General features: G+C 34.8%; 1 protein-coding gene across 1 annotated transcript in view; it reads right to left on the bottom strand.

Moving 5' to 3' along the window:
• TMEM232 (transmembrane protein 232) overlaps window positions 1–16,185 on the bottom strand; it is an 84,641-nt gene extending 68,456 nt beyond the window's left edge. Inside the window, exons 1-5 of the mRNA XM_008704928.2 lie at window positions 16,078–16,185; window positions 14,354–14,459; window positions 11,784–11,941; window positions 7,612–7,711; window positions 3,870–4,036 (exon numbers count right to left, since the gene is read on the bottom strand). Coding sequence (XP_008703150.2) covers window positions 3,870–4,036; window positions 7,612–7,711; window positions 11,784–11,930 — 414 coding nt within the window. The 5' untranslated portion in view covers window positions 11,931–11,941; window positions 14,354–14,459; window positions 16,078–16,185. The remainder of the gene's footprint in view (window positions 1–3,869; window positions 4,037–7,611; window positions 7,712–11,783; window positions 11,942–14,353; window positions 14,460–16,077) is intronic.
• Window positions 16,186–16,411: the final 226 nt, after the last annotated feature.

Below are 16,411 nucleotides of genomic sequence, written 5' to 3'. Positions count from 1 at the left end.
TACACTACCTTTCAAATTCTTTACATTGTGCGGGAATGAGAGGAGAAAAAGGAGAGCAATAAATCTGATAGGCTAAAATCTGTTATAATCCCCTCAAAGAGGGATACATGAATCAGAGGTATAGAGCTGAGACAGAACTTAAAAAAGATTGAAACTATGCCCTTTGTTCTTTGTGGAAAAAGGCACAGAGACTTAGTGACTTGTCCCACTCTAAGCAGAAACATTCTTTTTTCTTTTCTTTTTTTTTTTTAGATTTTTAAAAATTTATTCATTTGAGAGAGCACAAGAGCAGGTCGGGGGTGAGGAGGAGGAGAGGGAGAGGGACAAGATGACTCCATGTTGGGCACAGTTCTCAATGTGGGGTTCTATCTCAGGACTCTGAGACCATGACCTGAGCCAATACGAAGAAGCCAACACTTAACTTACTGAGCCACCCAGGCGCCCCTAAGCAGATACATTCTTTTCATGTGTTGACATTTTGCTGCTTCCAGTTTAGGTGAAGCTGTACTTCAGGAACCTTCCATTTCCTTGTAGCATTTGTGCACCAAGAGTGACAAGAACAGATAGATTTTTTTTTTTTTTTAGATAGCATCTTTCTAAAAAAATTTTTATTTAAATTCAATTTAACTAACATATATTGTATTATTAGTTTCAGAGGTAGAATTTAGTGATTCATCAGTTGCATACAACACCACATGCTCATTACTTCAAGTGCCCTCCTTAATGCCCATCACCCAATTACCCCATCCCCCCACCCATACATCACCCATGTATATATATATACATATATATATACACACACACACATCTTTTTTTTTTTTTAGATTTTATTTATTTGACAGAGAGAGAGACAGCCAGCGAGAGAGGGAACACAAGCAGGGGGAGTGGGGCAGGAAGAAGCAGACTCCCAGCGGAGGAGCCCGATGCAGGGCTCGATCTCGGTACTCCGGGATCATGCCCTGAGTCGAAGGCAGACGCTTAAAGACTGAGCTACCCAGGTGCCCCAACGCACCACATCTTCTTTATCCATTCTCTGTCAGTGGATATCTGGGCTCTTTCCATAGTTTGACTATCGTGGACATTGCTCCTATAAACATTGGGGTGCCCCTTCAAATCACTATGTTTGTATCTTTTGGATAAATACCTACTAGTGCAATTGCTGGATCATAGGCTAGTTCTATTTTTAACTTTTTGAGGAACCTTCATACTGTTTTCCAGAGTGGCTGTACCAGTTTGCATTCCCACCAACAGTGTAAAAGGGTTCACCTTTCTGCACATTCTCACCAACATCTGTTGTTTCCTGAATTGTTCATTTTAGCTATTCTGACCAGCGTGAGGTGGTATCTCATTGTGGTTTTGATTTGTATTGCCTTGATGCAGAGTGATGTTGAGCATTTTTTCATGTATCTGTTGGTCATTTATATGTCTTCTTTGGAGAAATGTCTGTATCTTCTGCTCATTTCTTGACTGGATTTTTTGTTTTTTGGGTGTTGAGTTCTATAAGTTCTTTAGATTTTGGAGACTAACCCTTTAACTGATAAGACATTTGCAAATATCTCCTCCCATTCTATAGGTTTCCTTTTAGTTTTGTTGCCTGTTTCCTTTGCTGTGCAAAAGCTTTTTATCTTGATGAAGTCCCAGTAGTTCATTTTTGCTTTTGTTTCCCTTGCCTATGGACACATGCCTAGCAAGAAGTTGCTGTGACCAAGGTCAAAGATGTTGCTGCCTGTGTTCTCCTCTAGGATTTTGATGGATTCCTGTCTCACATTTAGGTCTTTCATCCATTTTTTTGTGTTTATTTTTGTGTATGGTATAAGAAAGTGGTCCAGTTTCATTCTTCTGCATGTGGCTATCCAATTTTCCCAACACCACTTGTTGAAGAGATTGTCTTTTTTCCATTGGATATTCTTTCCTGCTTTGTTGAAAATTTAGATTCTTAAAAAGAAGCAGAATCAACATTGAAGGTTGCTTGCTTCATAACGAGAACACTCATATTGTCAAGATTTTACAATATCTTATTTTTTTAAGCAAAAACACTCAAATCACTACATTAAGCACAATTAACTTCATAGTAAAACACAATTATTTAGTCAGCATAATCATGTCCTTAGATGAAAATTATTATATTTAACTGCCTAAGTTAAAGTGAGTTCCTAAATATAATGTTCATTAATCATTGTCTGCATTTTCATGGCACTCAGTAATTTACAAGGCACATGCTTTTTTGCAATCTTCACAACAATCCTATAGATCAGTTAGGGTGAATATGATGATGACGATGATGATGATGATGGCGGTGGTCGTGGTGGTGATGATGTCTTTTTTACAGATAAGCAAACGGGGAGCTCCACGGACCTCCTCTGAACCATACGGTCAGTTGCTGAGCAGGTCTTTCTTCCTCATGACCAATGTTCTTACCGTTGTTCAGTATCTTAGATTACGTATTTATTGTTAAAATATTCCTTAAACTTAAAAACAAGATCCCTTTAGTGCATGAAGTAATTGGTGCTCATTAGTGTTTATACCAAAAGGTTCAAATTACTTAGCATATGCCACTCCACGTCAATGATTCACCAAGAAATGATTCACCAATGATTCTTTTTCACCAAAAAGAAAACACAAAAGCCTATAATGATTATGAATAGATGTGGTTAAATGTGTTTCCTTAAATACTTATGCTTTAGTGGGTTTTAGAAAAGGCCTAAGAGAAGCATGGGAAAACTCTGAGGCACATTATAATACAACTATTTGAAAAAGGAATCTTAATTTTTTTTAGTTGTTTCAACTTCCCTTATGTTAAACGTGTTTTCCTTTAAAAAAAAGATTTATTTATTTATTTATTTATTTGAGAGAGAGAGAGCATGAGTGGGGAGAGGAGCAGAGGGAGAAAGAGAGAATCCCAGGCAGGCAGATTCCAAGCTGAGCACTGAGCCCGACACAGGGCTTGCTCTCATGACCCTGAGATCACGACCTGAGCCGAAACTAAGAGTCAGGCGCTTAACCAACTGAGCCACCCAGGTGCCCCCATGTTTTCCTTTTTAAGAAATTAACAGAAAACAAATTTTCTGTTATATATACTTTATATATACTTATTAAATAAGTATATATAACAAAAAATAAAATAACAAAAGAATCAAAGTTTCAAAGTGTTCACTGCTTTCTTTTGGAGTATATGTGAAAGAAGGAAACACACATGAGCCCCAGAGACTGAAGTTTGTTTTTTGAGGTATATCAGCCTATAACGTATATGAACAATTTTATGGCTCACTGTAGCTCTATTTGCATAATACATAGTTTATTACATACCAAGGAATTACATGATTGGGACAGTTTCCTCTAATGTTGATCACTAATGTCCAAGTTAGAAATTAAAAGACAATTTTCCATAAATAGGGATTATTTTATTTCCTTAATTCTGAACCATTTAAAAACATTTCAGTTGATTTTAATAGCATTTTAAATGTTATTACATATGAATTATGGAAGCATCAAGTATTACGACTGCTCTCATTAATAGCCTGTACTTTATGCACCTTTCTTTTAATACAAATGTAATTAAAATCCTCATAAGTTAATCTAAATTGCACTGCTATTTCCAATTAAATAGCTGAGATGGAAACTATAAGGAAAAAGGTATAACATTACTCTATTTAAAGTAGTAGTGGTGCATATTGATGCCCCACTACTAATCCTATTAACTACTGTCCAGGAAATGTGCATATAGTTTAGTGTTTTTGCTATTTGTTCCTCTCACCCTACCCCCCCCCCCACCAGCTAAGCTCATCTTCAGCAATGTTACTATGTTGGCAAACATTACTATTTAATCATATTAATGTTATCTGACTCATTATACACTAGGGTATACTCACCATATCAGGATCTATGTTCTTATAGCTTTTCTTGTTTTCCACAGGACTAAAAATTGATCCAGAAAGGAGTTCTCTTTTATATATAATTTCCATGGTTTTCAGAATTAATTGCACATTTGAAAAGATGTTTGGATACTTGTAATATGAATCTCCAGAGAAACAAAGTGCTATTGTAAGAAAAATAATTTGTGATAAATATTTCATTAATATCTTTCATTATGTTTCATTTGTCTTTTAGTTACTAAAATATAATCAAATTCAGTACTTAGATGCTGAAACTGCTACCATTTCCCCATCTCTTCAAGATTTATAATGTTATGTGTGACCCCTACTGGCATAATAGAAAACTACAAGGTAAATAATTAATACATAAGAGTTTATATAATTCAGAACAGCAATTGCATAATGGTCGAATGCCCAATTAAGTACAGTTACTGCACAACAATGCTTGGAAACTTCCAGGTGAATATAAATCAAGTTATAGCATACTCTATTCATAATGGATACTTTGAAACTGTAATCCTACAAACAAGACATCACTGTTAACCCTACATTCTCCAGTTTTATTCCTTTTCAAGATGTTATTGTTGTTGAGTTTTTAAAGAATATATTTTAAATGTAGCAACAATTATGTCATTCAACATAACACCATGTGGTATTTAACAGAAATATCTTTATGCTGTTCTTTTTGTAAACTTTTAGACAATTTTTGAGTTTCAATCGACAGTGGAAAAATTAATAATAACTACTCCTACTGGATGGCTATATGGATAGGAAGCAATTGCTAATGGTCCCAAGTAAAAATTATTCTGTTGCTAAAGACAGAGAAGCATAAGTAAGCCTCTACTTAACAGTATTTGATAGAAGGGCAAAATCTGGGGATTTTATCCTTATACGAAACAAAATTATCGGTTTTCTTGGGATAGATCTACAGTAACAAGCTAATGTGAGATCTTGAGGTTTTATTCATATAATTTTTCAAAATTTATTTGCCACTATCATCTGCTTATTTGATGAGTCACTATGCTGAACACAGTGAGGAGTTAAAAAGAGGATTATAATGTATGAAGAAATCAAAACAGGTGATATGACAGACATAAATTCTTATTCTGCTCATCTACAGTCTTGTCTTGGCTTCATACCCAGTCAGAATTTGTAGTAGTGGTGCAACTTATTGGTCAGTCTCCAAAACACTTCCACTCTTATCTCTTATTCCCTCCTCCATGACTTTTTCCACCAAATATTCCTTTTCTTGTGTCTTGAGTCTTTTTATTTCTTATCCTACAACATACTAATCTTTTCCTCTTTCAACCTTGTTTTTTTCAATCCATTAAACTAAAAAGTTTATTTAAAACTTAAAAAAAAAAGGGTTTTGAAAAGATAAATTGACAAGCCTTTAGCTAGACTCGCCAAGGGAAAAAAAGAGGACTCAAATAAGTAAAATCAGAAATGAAGGGAGATGGGGCACCTGAGTGGCTCAGTCAGGTAAGCATCTGCCTTCAGCTCGGGTCATGATCCCAGAGTCCCGGAATCGAGTGCCGCATTGGGCTCCCTGCTCAGCAGAGAGCCTGCTTCTCCCTCTGCCCCTCACCCTGCTTGTGCTCTCTCTCTCACTCTCACTCTCTCTCTCTCTCTCTCAAATAAATAAAATCTTAAAAAAAAAAAAAGAACTGGAGAGAGATGTTACAATAGAAATACAAAGGATTAAAAAAAAAGAAATACAAAAAGACTGTAAGAGACTAATATCAACAATTATATACCAACAAATTAGACAATGGATAGAAATGGAAGAAATGGATAAATTACTAGGAACATACAATCTACCAAGACTGAATCAAGATGAAATAGAAGATATGAACAGTGATTATTAGTAAGGAGACAGAATCAATAATCAAAAACCTCCCAACAGACAAAAGTCCAGAACCAGACAGCTTCACTGATGAATTCTACCAAGCATTCAAAGAGAATACCAATCCTTCTCAAACCCTTTCAAAATACAGCAGAGGAAGTAACTCTTCTAAACTCATTTTACAAGGCCAGCATTACCTATCAAAATCATACAAGGATGCCACAAGAAAAGAAAATTACAGGCCAATTTCCCTGGTGAACATAGATTCAAAAATCCCCAACAAAATATTAGTAAACCAAATTCAGCAACAAATTAAACAGATCATACACCATGATTAAGTGAGATTTATTCCAGAGACACAAGGATGGTTTAACATCCCCAAATCAGTCAATGTGATACACCACATTAACAAAATGAAAGCTAAAAATCATATGATCATCTCAATAAATGCAGAAAATGCATGTGACAAAAATCAACATCCATTTATGATTAAAAGAACTCTCAACAAAGCAGGTATGGGGGGAATGTAACTCAACCTAATAAAGGCTGCATATGACAAGTCCACAGCTAACATATATTCAAGGGTGAAAAGCTGAAACCTTTTCCTCCAAGATCAGGAAAAAGACAAGGATGCCTATTCTCAACACTTTATTCAACATAGTACTTGCAGTCCTAGCCAGAACAATTAGGCAAGAAAAAGAAATAAAAGGCATCCAAATTGGAAAGGAAGAAGTGAAACTGTTTTTTGATGTTTTTTCATCCAAACTATTGATATATTTCTTTTTCCCTTTATAGCTAAGCTTTTTGTAATAGTTCACCATCTCTGTCTTGTGCTTAAACTTTCCCTTTACTCTTTGTTTACCTCCAATCTGAATTTTGCTTCCACCTCTCCAGTGGGAATGCTCCCAAGATCAACAATGACTTTCTGCTTAAGAATCCCATCAACTTTCAGAACTCCTACTATTTAGTACTTGTCCAGCTCTTGATGATATTGATCTTCTTGAACCTCCCCTCTTCAGATTTCTGTGTCATTACTCCTTCTTATTTCCCTTTACTGATGTATGCCACTCCAATTATCTATGAAATGTTTTCCCCAAGCCTTTTCCTAGAATTAATTTCTCCCCCCCACACACACCTTCCACCCCGAGGTTATTTCAGCCATGTTAACATGGACCATTATCAAATTATCTATGTTAAGATCTATGAAATAAGTGAATCCCAGCCTTCACTTATTTCCCTAGTTCCAAATGTGTATTTCCAACTGCTCACTGGGTACATATACCTGAATGATCTTCAAATTTCAACATGTCCAATGGTTCTCCAAAATTTTTTCAGTTTAGAGTACCATTGTCTTGACTGTATTTGTCAATACGTAAAATTCAAGATTCCTCCTGAATTCCTCATTTTCCCTTATATATAGCCTAGATCCAACTGATCACCAAATTTAGTGTCTTTTTTCTTCTAAACATTTTTCAAAACTATTCTGTTCTATCTCATTCCCATTGTAAAAGTTGATAATCTTTAACATCTCCTGCCCGGCTAACGTCACAGCTCACTGAGGCTCTGCATCCACTCTCCTGACTCTAGGTCAGCATCTACCTTGTCACTAGTATTAACTTACCAAAATATAAAATTAACTTTCTTGAAATCTAGAAAAGTAGATACTATTACAGATGAGGAAACTGAGTCACAGACAAGGTCATGCACTTAGTTAAGTAGAAAAGTTAAAAGTAAAACCCATGCAGTCTGGACCAGAAGCCGCATTCTGCAATACTGTACCTATTACTTTTCATGAAAAATAAAATACAGCTTATGTTCTTTATAGTGATCGTCTGAGCTTCTCAAACTATAACATAAAACATTTGTAAGTGCAGAAAATAAAAGATAGTCTACCGTATAAATATGGTTGAAGCCTACGTAAATGTTGTTTAAAACTTTCTAGGTGACCATGCAGGAAATATATAAAAAGTCGTAAGAAGACCAAATAGCCAATCTGTCAAAAGAAAAAGAAAAAAGTATTTTTGTGTTGCATCAATAAATGTTTAGAAACTATAAGGAAACTAAACCATTTTATTATTACATTTGCTTTTGATGAAACAATTTCAAACTCACTTGAGCTTATGTGCTTTTGAAATAACTTTAAAACATTTATATCAAGGTTGAAATACTGGTTCTGCCAAGAAATTTTTATAAATCATCTCTACATTATATATAATGACCAATACTGAATGCTATTTTGTTCCATGTCCTATAGAACAGTATTTTTCAAATTGCAAGTCATGCCCCTTAAGTGAGTCATGAAATCAACTGAGAGGAGATTTTTAAACAAAATAAAAGAGAAAAGAAAATATCATAGTACATTGCACAGTTCCTTGTTTCAGTATATAAATCAGTGTGTATTATGTGTGTGCTGGATTGCAATGCAAAAGATATTTCTTTCTATGAGTCTCAGTCAAAAGAGTTTTAAAAACATTTCTTCAGATAGTTTTGAGAAATATTCTGCCTGGGCATACTAAGATCCCAATACCCTTATGAAAAAAAATTCATTGTTAAATAAACACTACTATCTTACCTCTGTGAAGTTTCATGTGTAGCAAGTTTGTTTTACATAGAATGCAGAAAATGGAAAATCTGAAAAAATATATGATGTGCAAGTTTTCACAGAATATGAGAAAAAAGCCCACAAAGTATGGAAATAAATGGAATACAAATTCCTAAATTGCTAACTAATAAGATTTGGGGAAAAAACAAATAAAACGGTATCGCTATCAAGATACATGTCCAAATCCTCTTAACAGTGATGCAGGGTACTGTCAGATACAAAAATAAATAAAAACAATAAAATAAAAAAGATGATTCTACCAAGTCTCAGTGATTCAACCAAGACAATTTAACAAATAAGGGGCATGACTGGACTTTGAACCCAAGACTGTGCTGCACCAAAAGTCATGATCTTTCTATTATAGCAGTGATTTCCAAGTATTTTTATCATAAAATTCTATTGGTAAAATAAATTCTGAGAATGCACCACCAGTATTTGTAAATGTATCTGTAAATTATAAATACGTACCATTTATAGACTTAAATAAAAAGAAAGCATTTATAAAGCATATGCAAGGGATCTCTTCATACAGACTACTTTGATGTATATAGTACTACGCTTCTCTAAGAGATTGAAGCTAGATGGGAAGTGGAAAATGTCAGATCATTTAAAAGAATACTGCAATATTTTAAGTGAGAATATTAAAATAAAAAATATGCCTTGTTATAGACAATGAATGAAAATTAATCAAAGGGGAGAAATCTGCAAGGAATTAGAAATGGATATTGAAAGGAAAGTTCATGTTCAAAAATTTCATGTCGCACAAAATAGAAAAATACATGAAAAACAGATCAGTTTGAATGATCACTGTATTATACCCCAATTTGGTCATGAGTTTCACCTGACCCAGAAGCTATCCCTAGTTATAACTATACTTGGAAAAATGGTTTTAAAAGCTTTCATCTATAATATTCTGAAAGCCTAAATTTGTATTTAGAAATCCACCTTTCTATATCTCTAAAATATTCTGGGACCCTCTATGCATCTTCCCTCAAGTCTAATTTGTGTACATATTCTTTCTGCAGCTTGACAGCTTGAGCTTTGCCTCCTAGACTGAATCTCTGCTTGTCAACTTCTCTTTCTTCACTCTCCCATCTTTTCTTCCTTTATTCCTGAACTCTCCTTCCTTCCTTCTCTTTCCATGACTTCTTCTCTTCATTTCTCCGACTCTATTATCTAAGTGAAATAGAAATGCTGAATAATATTTATTATGTGTTATATTTTAATAGTTGGTTATATGCTCCATGTTTTTTATAGAAGCTTGCAGAACACTGTATTTCTGTCTAAAATATATTAAACTATCACTGCTTATATGTTATTCTCTACACTTCAGTTAAGTAGACTTTAATACTTAAGATGACTCTATACTTAGTGGTTAATGAGGAAAGAAGGCACACAAAATGTGAAAGTAAATATTATTATGGAATCAAATATTTCTGGCTCTTCCTAATGCTGAGTATACACTACTTTATCAACAAAATGGTGCATCTGAAGGTGGGTGATACTTCCCTGGCAATAACTTTCAGTATAGCATACTGTCAAAATGAAAAGATCAAAAGGGAGGTTCCAGCTGACTGTCAGATATATAACGAAAATTCTACAAAATCAAGGAGGATAACTGAAATGGCTTCTTGCCTGAAATCAAAAGTACTTATAGAGCATACTTATTTCCACTAGCTAACTTATATTATCTAGAACAATAAGGAGTAGACTTTAAAATTAGTAAATCTGAGAGCCAAGGTTAATGTATAGCATTATGGCTGAGGGCCCACTGTGTTTCAAAACCTTTTCTGCTAAGACCTTGAATAATTCACTAAGACTCTCTATGCCATGGTCTGTAAACTAATGAATAATAATAGCACTTACCTTTTAGGATTGTTATAAGGATTAAATAAGTTAATATGTCTAATACATCTAACGCACTGATCATTGTGTAAGGCATTGTGCAAGTTAAGTTCTAAGTGTTCGGCTATTATATGAACCTGTGCAAATTGTCTGTCGTATGAGAAGATACAGGAATCTTTTTAAAAATAAATGACATAGTGATGGGGCACCTGGGTGGCTCAGTTGGTTAAGCATCTGACTCTTGGTTTCAGCTCAGGTCATGATCTCAGGGTTGTGGGATCGAGGACCGTGTAGGGCTCCACGTTCAGTGAGGAGTCTGCTTGATATTCCCTCTCTCCCTTTCCTTCTGCCCCTCCCCTCCGCTTGTGCGTGTGCACTCTCTCTCTAAAATAAATTTTAAAATCTTCAAAAATAAATAAATGACATAGTGTATATAAGTTATAAGTAATTTGTGCAATGGCTAAAACTTTATTTTATAGTCATTTATTGGTAGCAGAAATATAAATGGCAATGAATGGAAAATGGTCACTAAAGGGAATGAGAAGAAAAGGGGAGAAAAGCCAGACTTGCTTTATGTTTCTCCTTTCACTCTTTTATCATGATAAAATATAGAGAGACACAGGCTTTTTTTTAAAATCTCTATAATAATTGTATAATCTTTTATATATCTCCATAATGGACAGTTTGGGAAATAGGAAAAAGAAGAAAAAGTCATCATGGTAACATCTTATCTCTCTCCTACCATCCTTCTTCTATGGAAAGCCTCAGTTCTTTGCATGTTCAATTTCTATTTTGCGTTCTCTGAATCTCGCCTGGTCTCCATAAGTCTTTTACCCCCAAGCATGTCAGAGAGGATCTAGGCTTGATTTCTAAGGACTAAAATATAGTATCTTCCAAAAATGCCGTGGCTGACTCATGAATATTTTCATGGTTGGTTTCTAACAGTTCATAGTCAAAATTGAGTATGAAATTATTCTTGCTATACTTAATAATTTTTGCAAGTAATTCTTATAATACATATTATCCTAAAAATATATATTCTTAAATTTTTTTCTTCTAGCTTTTATTGTCTTTGCAATAAAACCACTACTTAACCTAAATTTTTTTGACTCATAATAAATTCTGCAACAGGCAACCATGATCATCACAGGAGCAGAACCATATGACATCCAAGACCTTACAAAACACGAACCCCATGAAGACAGTTTCCCATCTTATGGCTCTAAATGACACAGAATACTGAGAGAACAACTCATCTTCTCAAATTGGGCAACTAGTTAATGTTATTTGTTGGCATTTTTAAATGGAAAGTGGCATTTAAACATCCTTAAAATAGAAAGAGAAAAGTTACACATATGCAGACATAAATATAAACTTGATTTTAATTAAATATTATTTTCTCACAAAATTGGTGAAATTATATTTTCTCAAACTATCTCCATTTGGATATCAAATAATAATGTATTGTCCACATTTATAGAAGATTAAAATAAACTACCAAACAAGAGACTAGTCCATAATAAAACCAAATGGCCTGTTTAGATCCTAAAACAGCTGTCATGTGACTACATGTATTATGTGTAGCCAGTAAAACATATTAGAATGTTTTAAAACGTACCTTTATCAGCTTTGTTTCAACTGAATGTAAGTATGTCTTTTGGAATGCATCACAACAGAGCCTATATAAAACTGATTCCGCAACAAAAAATAAGGTTGGCAGATGACCATAATCAAATGAAGCACGGTCCAGGGAAGCATAAAGCATATTTAAAGCTTCTGAAATATTAAAAAGGTAGAAACTTCATAATTTGCAGGTCATGCTTTTGTCTACATGCTACAATTAAGTCTTCCTTTTGTCACCAAAACCAGATTGTGGTTTTAAAATATTAAAAATTTAAAATGTTAAATATTTACAAATTCTTTGACACCCCTCCCAACAAGAAGTGAAATCCACATTCCTTTGCCCTTGAATCTGAGTAGGTATTATGACTGCTTTAGCCAATAAAATGCTAGATCAGAAAAGACAATACAGCTGCCACTTGGATCTCTCGCAAGATACTGGCTTTGGAACACTTACCTGCCATCTGGGAAATCTAATTACTCAGAATTCACTAAGCTGGAGAGACTACAGAGCTAGAGATAGAAGAGAGAGAGGGTGATGCCCAAGGAGCCTCAGCTGTTTCAGCCAACACAAAATAGATCACCAGGCCATACAAATGATGATGGGGAAATGGGGCAGAACTGGATGACAAAAGATAGTGCTAAAGAGAAGAATGGAAAACTAGAAAATCAATGCAGAGGAAATAGGACCCAGGGGAGATGAATGAGGAAGAACATAGCGCTAAGGCCCTAGAGGAAATTACACCTCAAGTTATTACAAAGATTTTGAAGGGCTGTAATGTAAATATCTGAAAAGAACAGCAAATACAGGGACTTGAGGAAGGAAAAGCCCCAACATATCCAAGGAATAGGAAGGAGATCAGTATGACTGGAGTATAATGAGTAAGTAGGGAAGGCAGCCAGGAATCAGATCATACGGATCCCTATAGTCGGGGCTTCTTTAAAGTGTAATCAGAAGTCACTAGGAAAAAAAAAGGCACTAGGAATGATTTAAGCTTTAGTATGATCACTGCTGATGGAGGGTGAACCATAGAATGAGGAGCAGACGAGAGTTAGGCAAGACACAGCTGTGGAGGGTTTTCAGTTGTGCAGCTGGTACTAAGAATCCATATTTAGGGTTTTTAACTGGAGTTCAATATCTTGAAGAACGAAAAAACCTTGGCTGTGTGTAATAGGAAATGCAAAGGAATGTCTTCAAAATAAGTAAGTATGTTTATTATTTCACAAGATTATAGATGGAAAGACTGTAGGGCTGGCTCATATACCTGCCCTCTGTACGCATTTTTCTTTCATTTTCTAGTTCTTCCGATGTACCCGGCGACAGTGATGACCACACAAGCTCCAGGCATCTTTTTCTTACCAAGCCATTTAGAGAGGAATCAATCTAATCACTTACAAGCAAAAGGGAATCCCATGATTAGTTTAGCTCACCCAGGACTCACTGTCCTCCCCACCCCCCCACCCTGCCCCCAGGCTGGAAGGGCCAGTCCTCTTCCGAATCACAAGACTGCAGGATACCTGAACAAAACAGGTTTAAGGGGCAAAGAAAAGCAAGTAGCTGCTAGTTGTTGATAAGCCGGGGTGTTTAGTATTGAATATCATTTTTTTAAAAAGATTTTATTTATTTATGTGACAGAGAGACAGCCAGCGAGAGAGGGAACACAAGCAGGGGGAGTGGGAGTGGAAGAAGCAGGCTCCTAGTGGAGAAGCCTGATGTGGGGCTCGATCCCAGAATGCTGGGATCACACCCTGAGCTGAAGGCAGATGCTTAACAACTGCGCTACCCAGGCACCCCTGGTATTGAATATCATTTAAACATTTAATAGAGGTCAGGCGGTGGATAGCACTGTGATGAAAGTGCCATAAAGGCAAGTTAAATACGGAATTGTTCTTACTCTTCCTGTTGCTTGAAACCTCCCAGATAGCCCTACAAAACTCAATTTACATGGGGAAATACTCTCTGACCTCATATGGTTAACATTCTAAAACTCATTTTAAAAGGCATACACATAAAATTCAGGATAATGATAGAAGGAATTTTACCTCCTTAAAAATAATGTTTTTTAATTTCTTTTTTTAGATTGGTTGGAGGATGGTTTGGAAGGAGACATATAAATGAGAAGTGATAAATGAAAGGTAATGAGTAAAATGGCTGTTTAAATAAGTGAAAAACAAAGGACCATTTGGTTAACGTTTTATGAGTAAGAATTATAAAATGCCAAAACAAGTTTTTCTAAAGTATAGTGCCTATTGTAATTGAAAATCACTTCAGTGACATTTTATATTACTTTTTAATTAGTTACTAATTTTAGAAAAAGCAATGAAGACTGTGCTGAACAAAAGTTTTTAAAACAATTTTGTAATTAAAAAGTTGAGCAGTCAAATTCATAAATTCAAAATTACAAAAGGAGCTTTCACAGTGAAACATTACCAGATATTTTGATAGAGAAAAGCAAATTTTCCTTGGCTCCTGCACAATTTCTAAATATTAAAGGTCACAAGTTACACCTTTCTGCTAACCTAGAAAACACTCAGGGTAACTAAGAAGAGCTTAGTTAGAGTACATACCATCTTGGATTTCTCCTTTGCACTGAGCGAGATATATTACTTCCGTCCATGCGGCAGGAAGATGCACATGCTTCCCAGAGCCGAAGGTTTGGAGACCTAGTTTTCTCTGTTATGCGGAAGAACGAAAAAGGCAAACCAAAATGTATAGCTTCTTACAAATTCATTTATTGGTTTATTTATTTTGATTATCCCTTAATTATATTCTGAAAGTCACTCTATGAGAGTATGCTCCATAGCCAGAGTTATATAAAATTTTATATTTTGCTTTTATTATTTTTATTTTTTGACATTTTATGTAAATTGTATTAGTGCTAAAATGTAAAGAATGTTAATATTCTGAGTTACATCATTAGTTATTTGCTAAAAATAAATTCTCATTCTTCACTTTCAAGGGATTACTTCTACCTTATTACCCCACCAAGAGAATGCATCTCTGATTCTAGAAGGAAAAGTATATTGAATGTGATTCAAAAGAAATTAGTTTAATGCCAGTTTGCTGGAAAACTCTGGCTACTTCACTGTGAATGGGCCGAAATTAATGAACATGAGACAGATACCAAGATTGCCACTCTTCCCTTAATGGGCCCATTCCTGGGGCTTCCCCAAGGAGCAGTTGGCCAACTGGACAGAAGCTCATTGATGAATGTACCTGCTAGCACCTCTCAGCATGCATACTTACCAGAAGAATATTCTTTTTCTAATGAAATTTTTTCAAAATTTTAAAATATCTGAGCAACAGTGAACTGAAATACTGGGAAATAACAACCACCACCACAACAAAAAAGATGGCTCAATTTATGCTCCAGTTTTGTGCAACTTTGATTTCATGAATTTTTTGATATTATGTATATTGGTAATATGGTATATATGTATGTATATGTGTGTATACATACACCATATATATATTTGTACCATATATATATACATTGGTAGTATGTATATCTGGTAATATGTATATTATTTCTTTGCCTAACATCAACTGGATCTAATGTAGGGAAAGCAAAACAAGGACTTATTTCTCTTCCTATTCTGTTTTGATATGTGTTTGAAAATTTGGAAATTAATGGCATACTCTTAAAGAATGTATTTTCTACAAGTTAGGTGAATAGTTTGTTACAGAGAAAAAACAAGAGTATACTGTGCACGTATCATGAAGGTTTAAGGGAAGCTTCCTTTCTTCTTTGGGAAGAAGTGGAATTATCATAATTAAAAATTTATTTGCCGGGGCGCCTGGGTGGCACAGCGGTTAAGAGTCTGCCTTCGGCTCAGGGCGTGATCCCGGCGTTGTGGGATCGAGCCCCACATCAGGCTCCTCCGCTATGAGCCTGCTTCTTCCTCTCCCACTCCCCCTGCTTGTGTTCCCTCTCTCGCTGACTGTCTCTATCTCTGTCAAATAAATAAATAAATAAATAAATAAATAAATAAATAAATAATCTTTAAAAAAAAATTATTTGCCAGCCTTTCATATTTTGTGGTGAGCTCTTGGACTAGTGTCAACAGCTATATTCTTCAATAATTTATGGAGAATCTTCACCTAAAAAGCTATTTGACATTGAATTATTTGGTTATAAGCTTTAATTTTACTTTGCATTAATATATTTAATGATACTTAATGATTTTAAAAAGGTACTTCTTATTTTATTTTTGATATTTTAGAACGTGTAGCCACCCACCGATTAGAACAGAAAGTCCATATATTAAATAATCAAATAGTGTACTAGTACCTTACATCTGAGAATGTTTTTTCTAGCTTGTTCCAACAATTCTTCCTTCTCTTTTGGATTTTTTGTTTGGTTGAATCTCAAGATGAATTCTTTTGTGATTGAAAATGATGGGCTAAACCAAAAACAAATCAATAATTATAGCTAACAGTTCCCAAATTTTAATTAATCAATTTCTAGGGGCTAAACGTAACTATTTTCTTTTTAAAAAGTACTTAACCTTAATAAAAATGTTTCATACAGACACAGAGATATCAGTAAAATAAAAATATATATATGTGTACAGGACTCCTAGTTGATCTAATCATACTCTTGGATTAAGCGACATAATTCTCAT

Source organism: Ursus maritimus, unplaced genomic scaffold, assembly GCF_017311325.1.
Source record: "Ursus maritimus isolate PB19 unplaced genomic scaffold, ASM1731132v1 scaffold_5, whole genome shotgun sequence".
NCBI classification, from domain to species: Eukaryota; Metazoa; Chordata; class Mammalia; order Carnivora; family Ursidae; genus Ursus; species Ursus maritimus.
The sequence above is the reverse complement of the archived record's forward strand: the minus strand, read 5'-3'. Positions and strand labels throughout refer to the sequence as shown.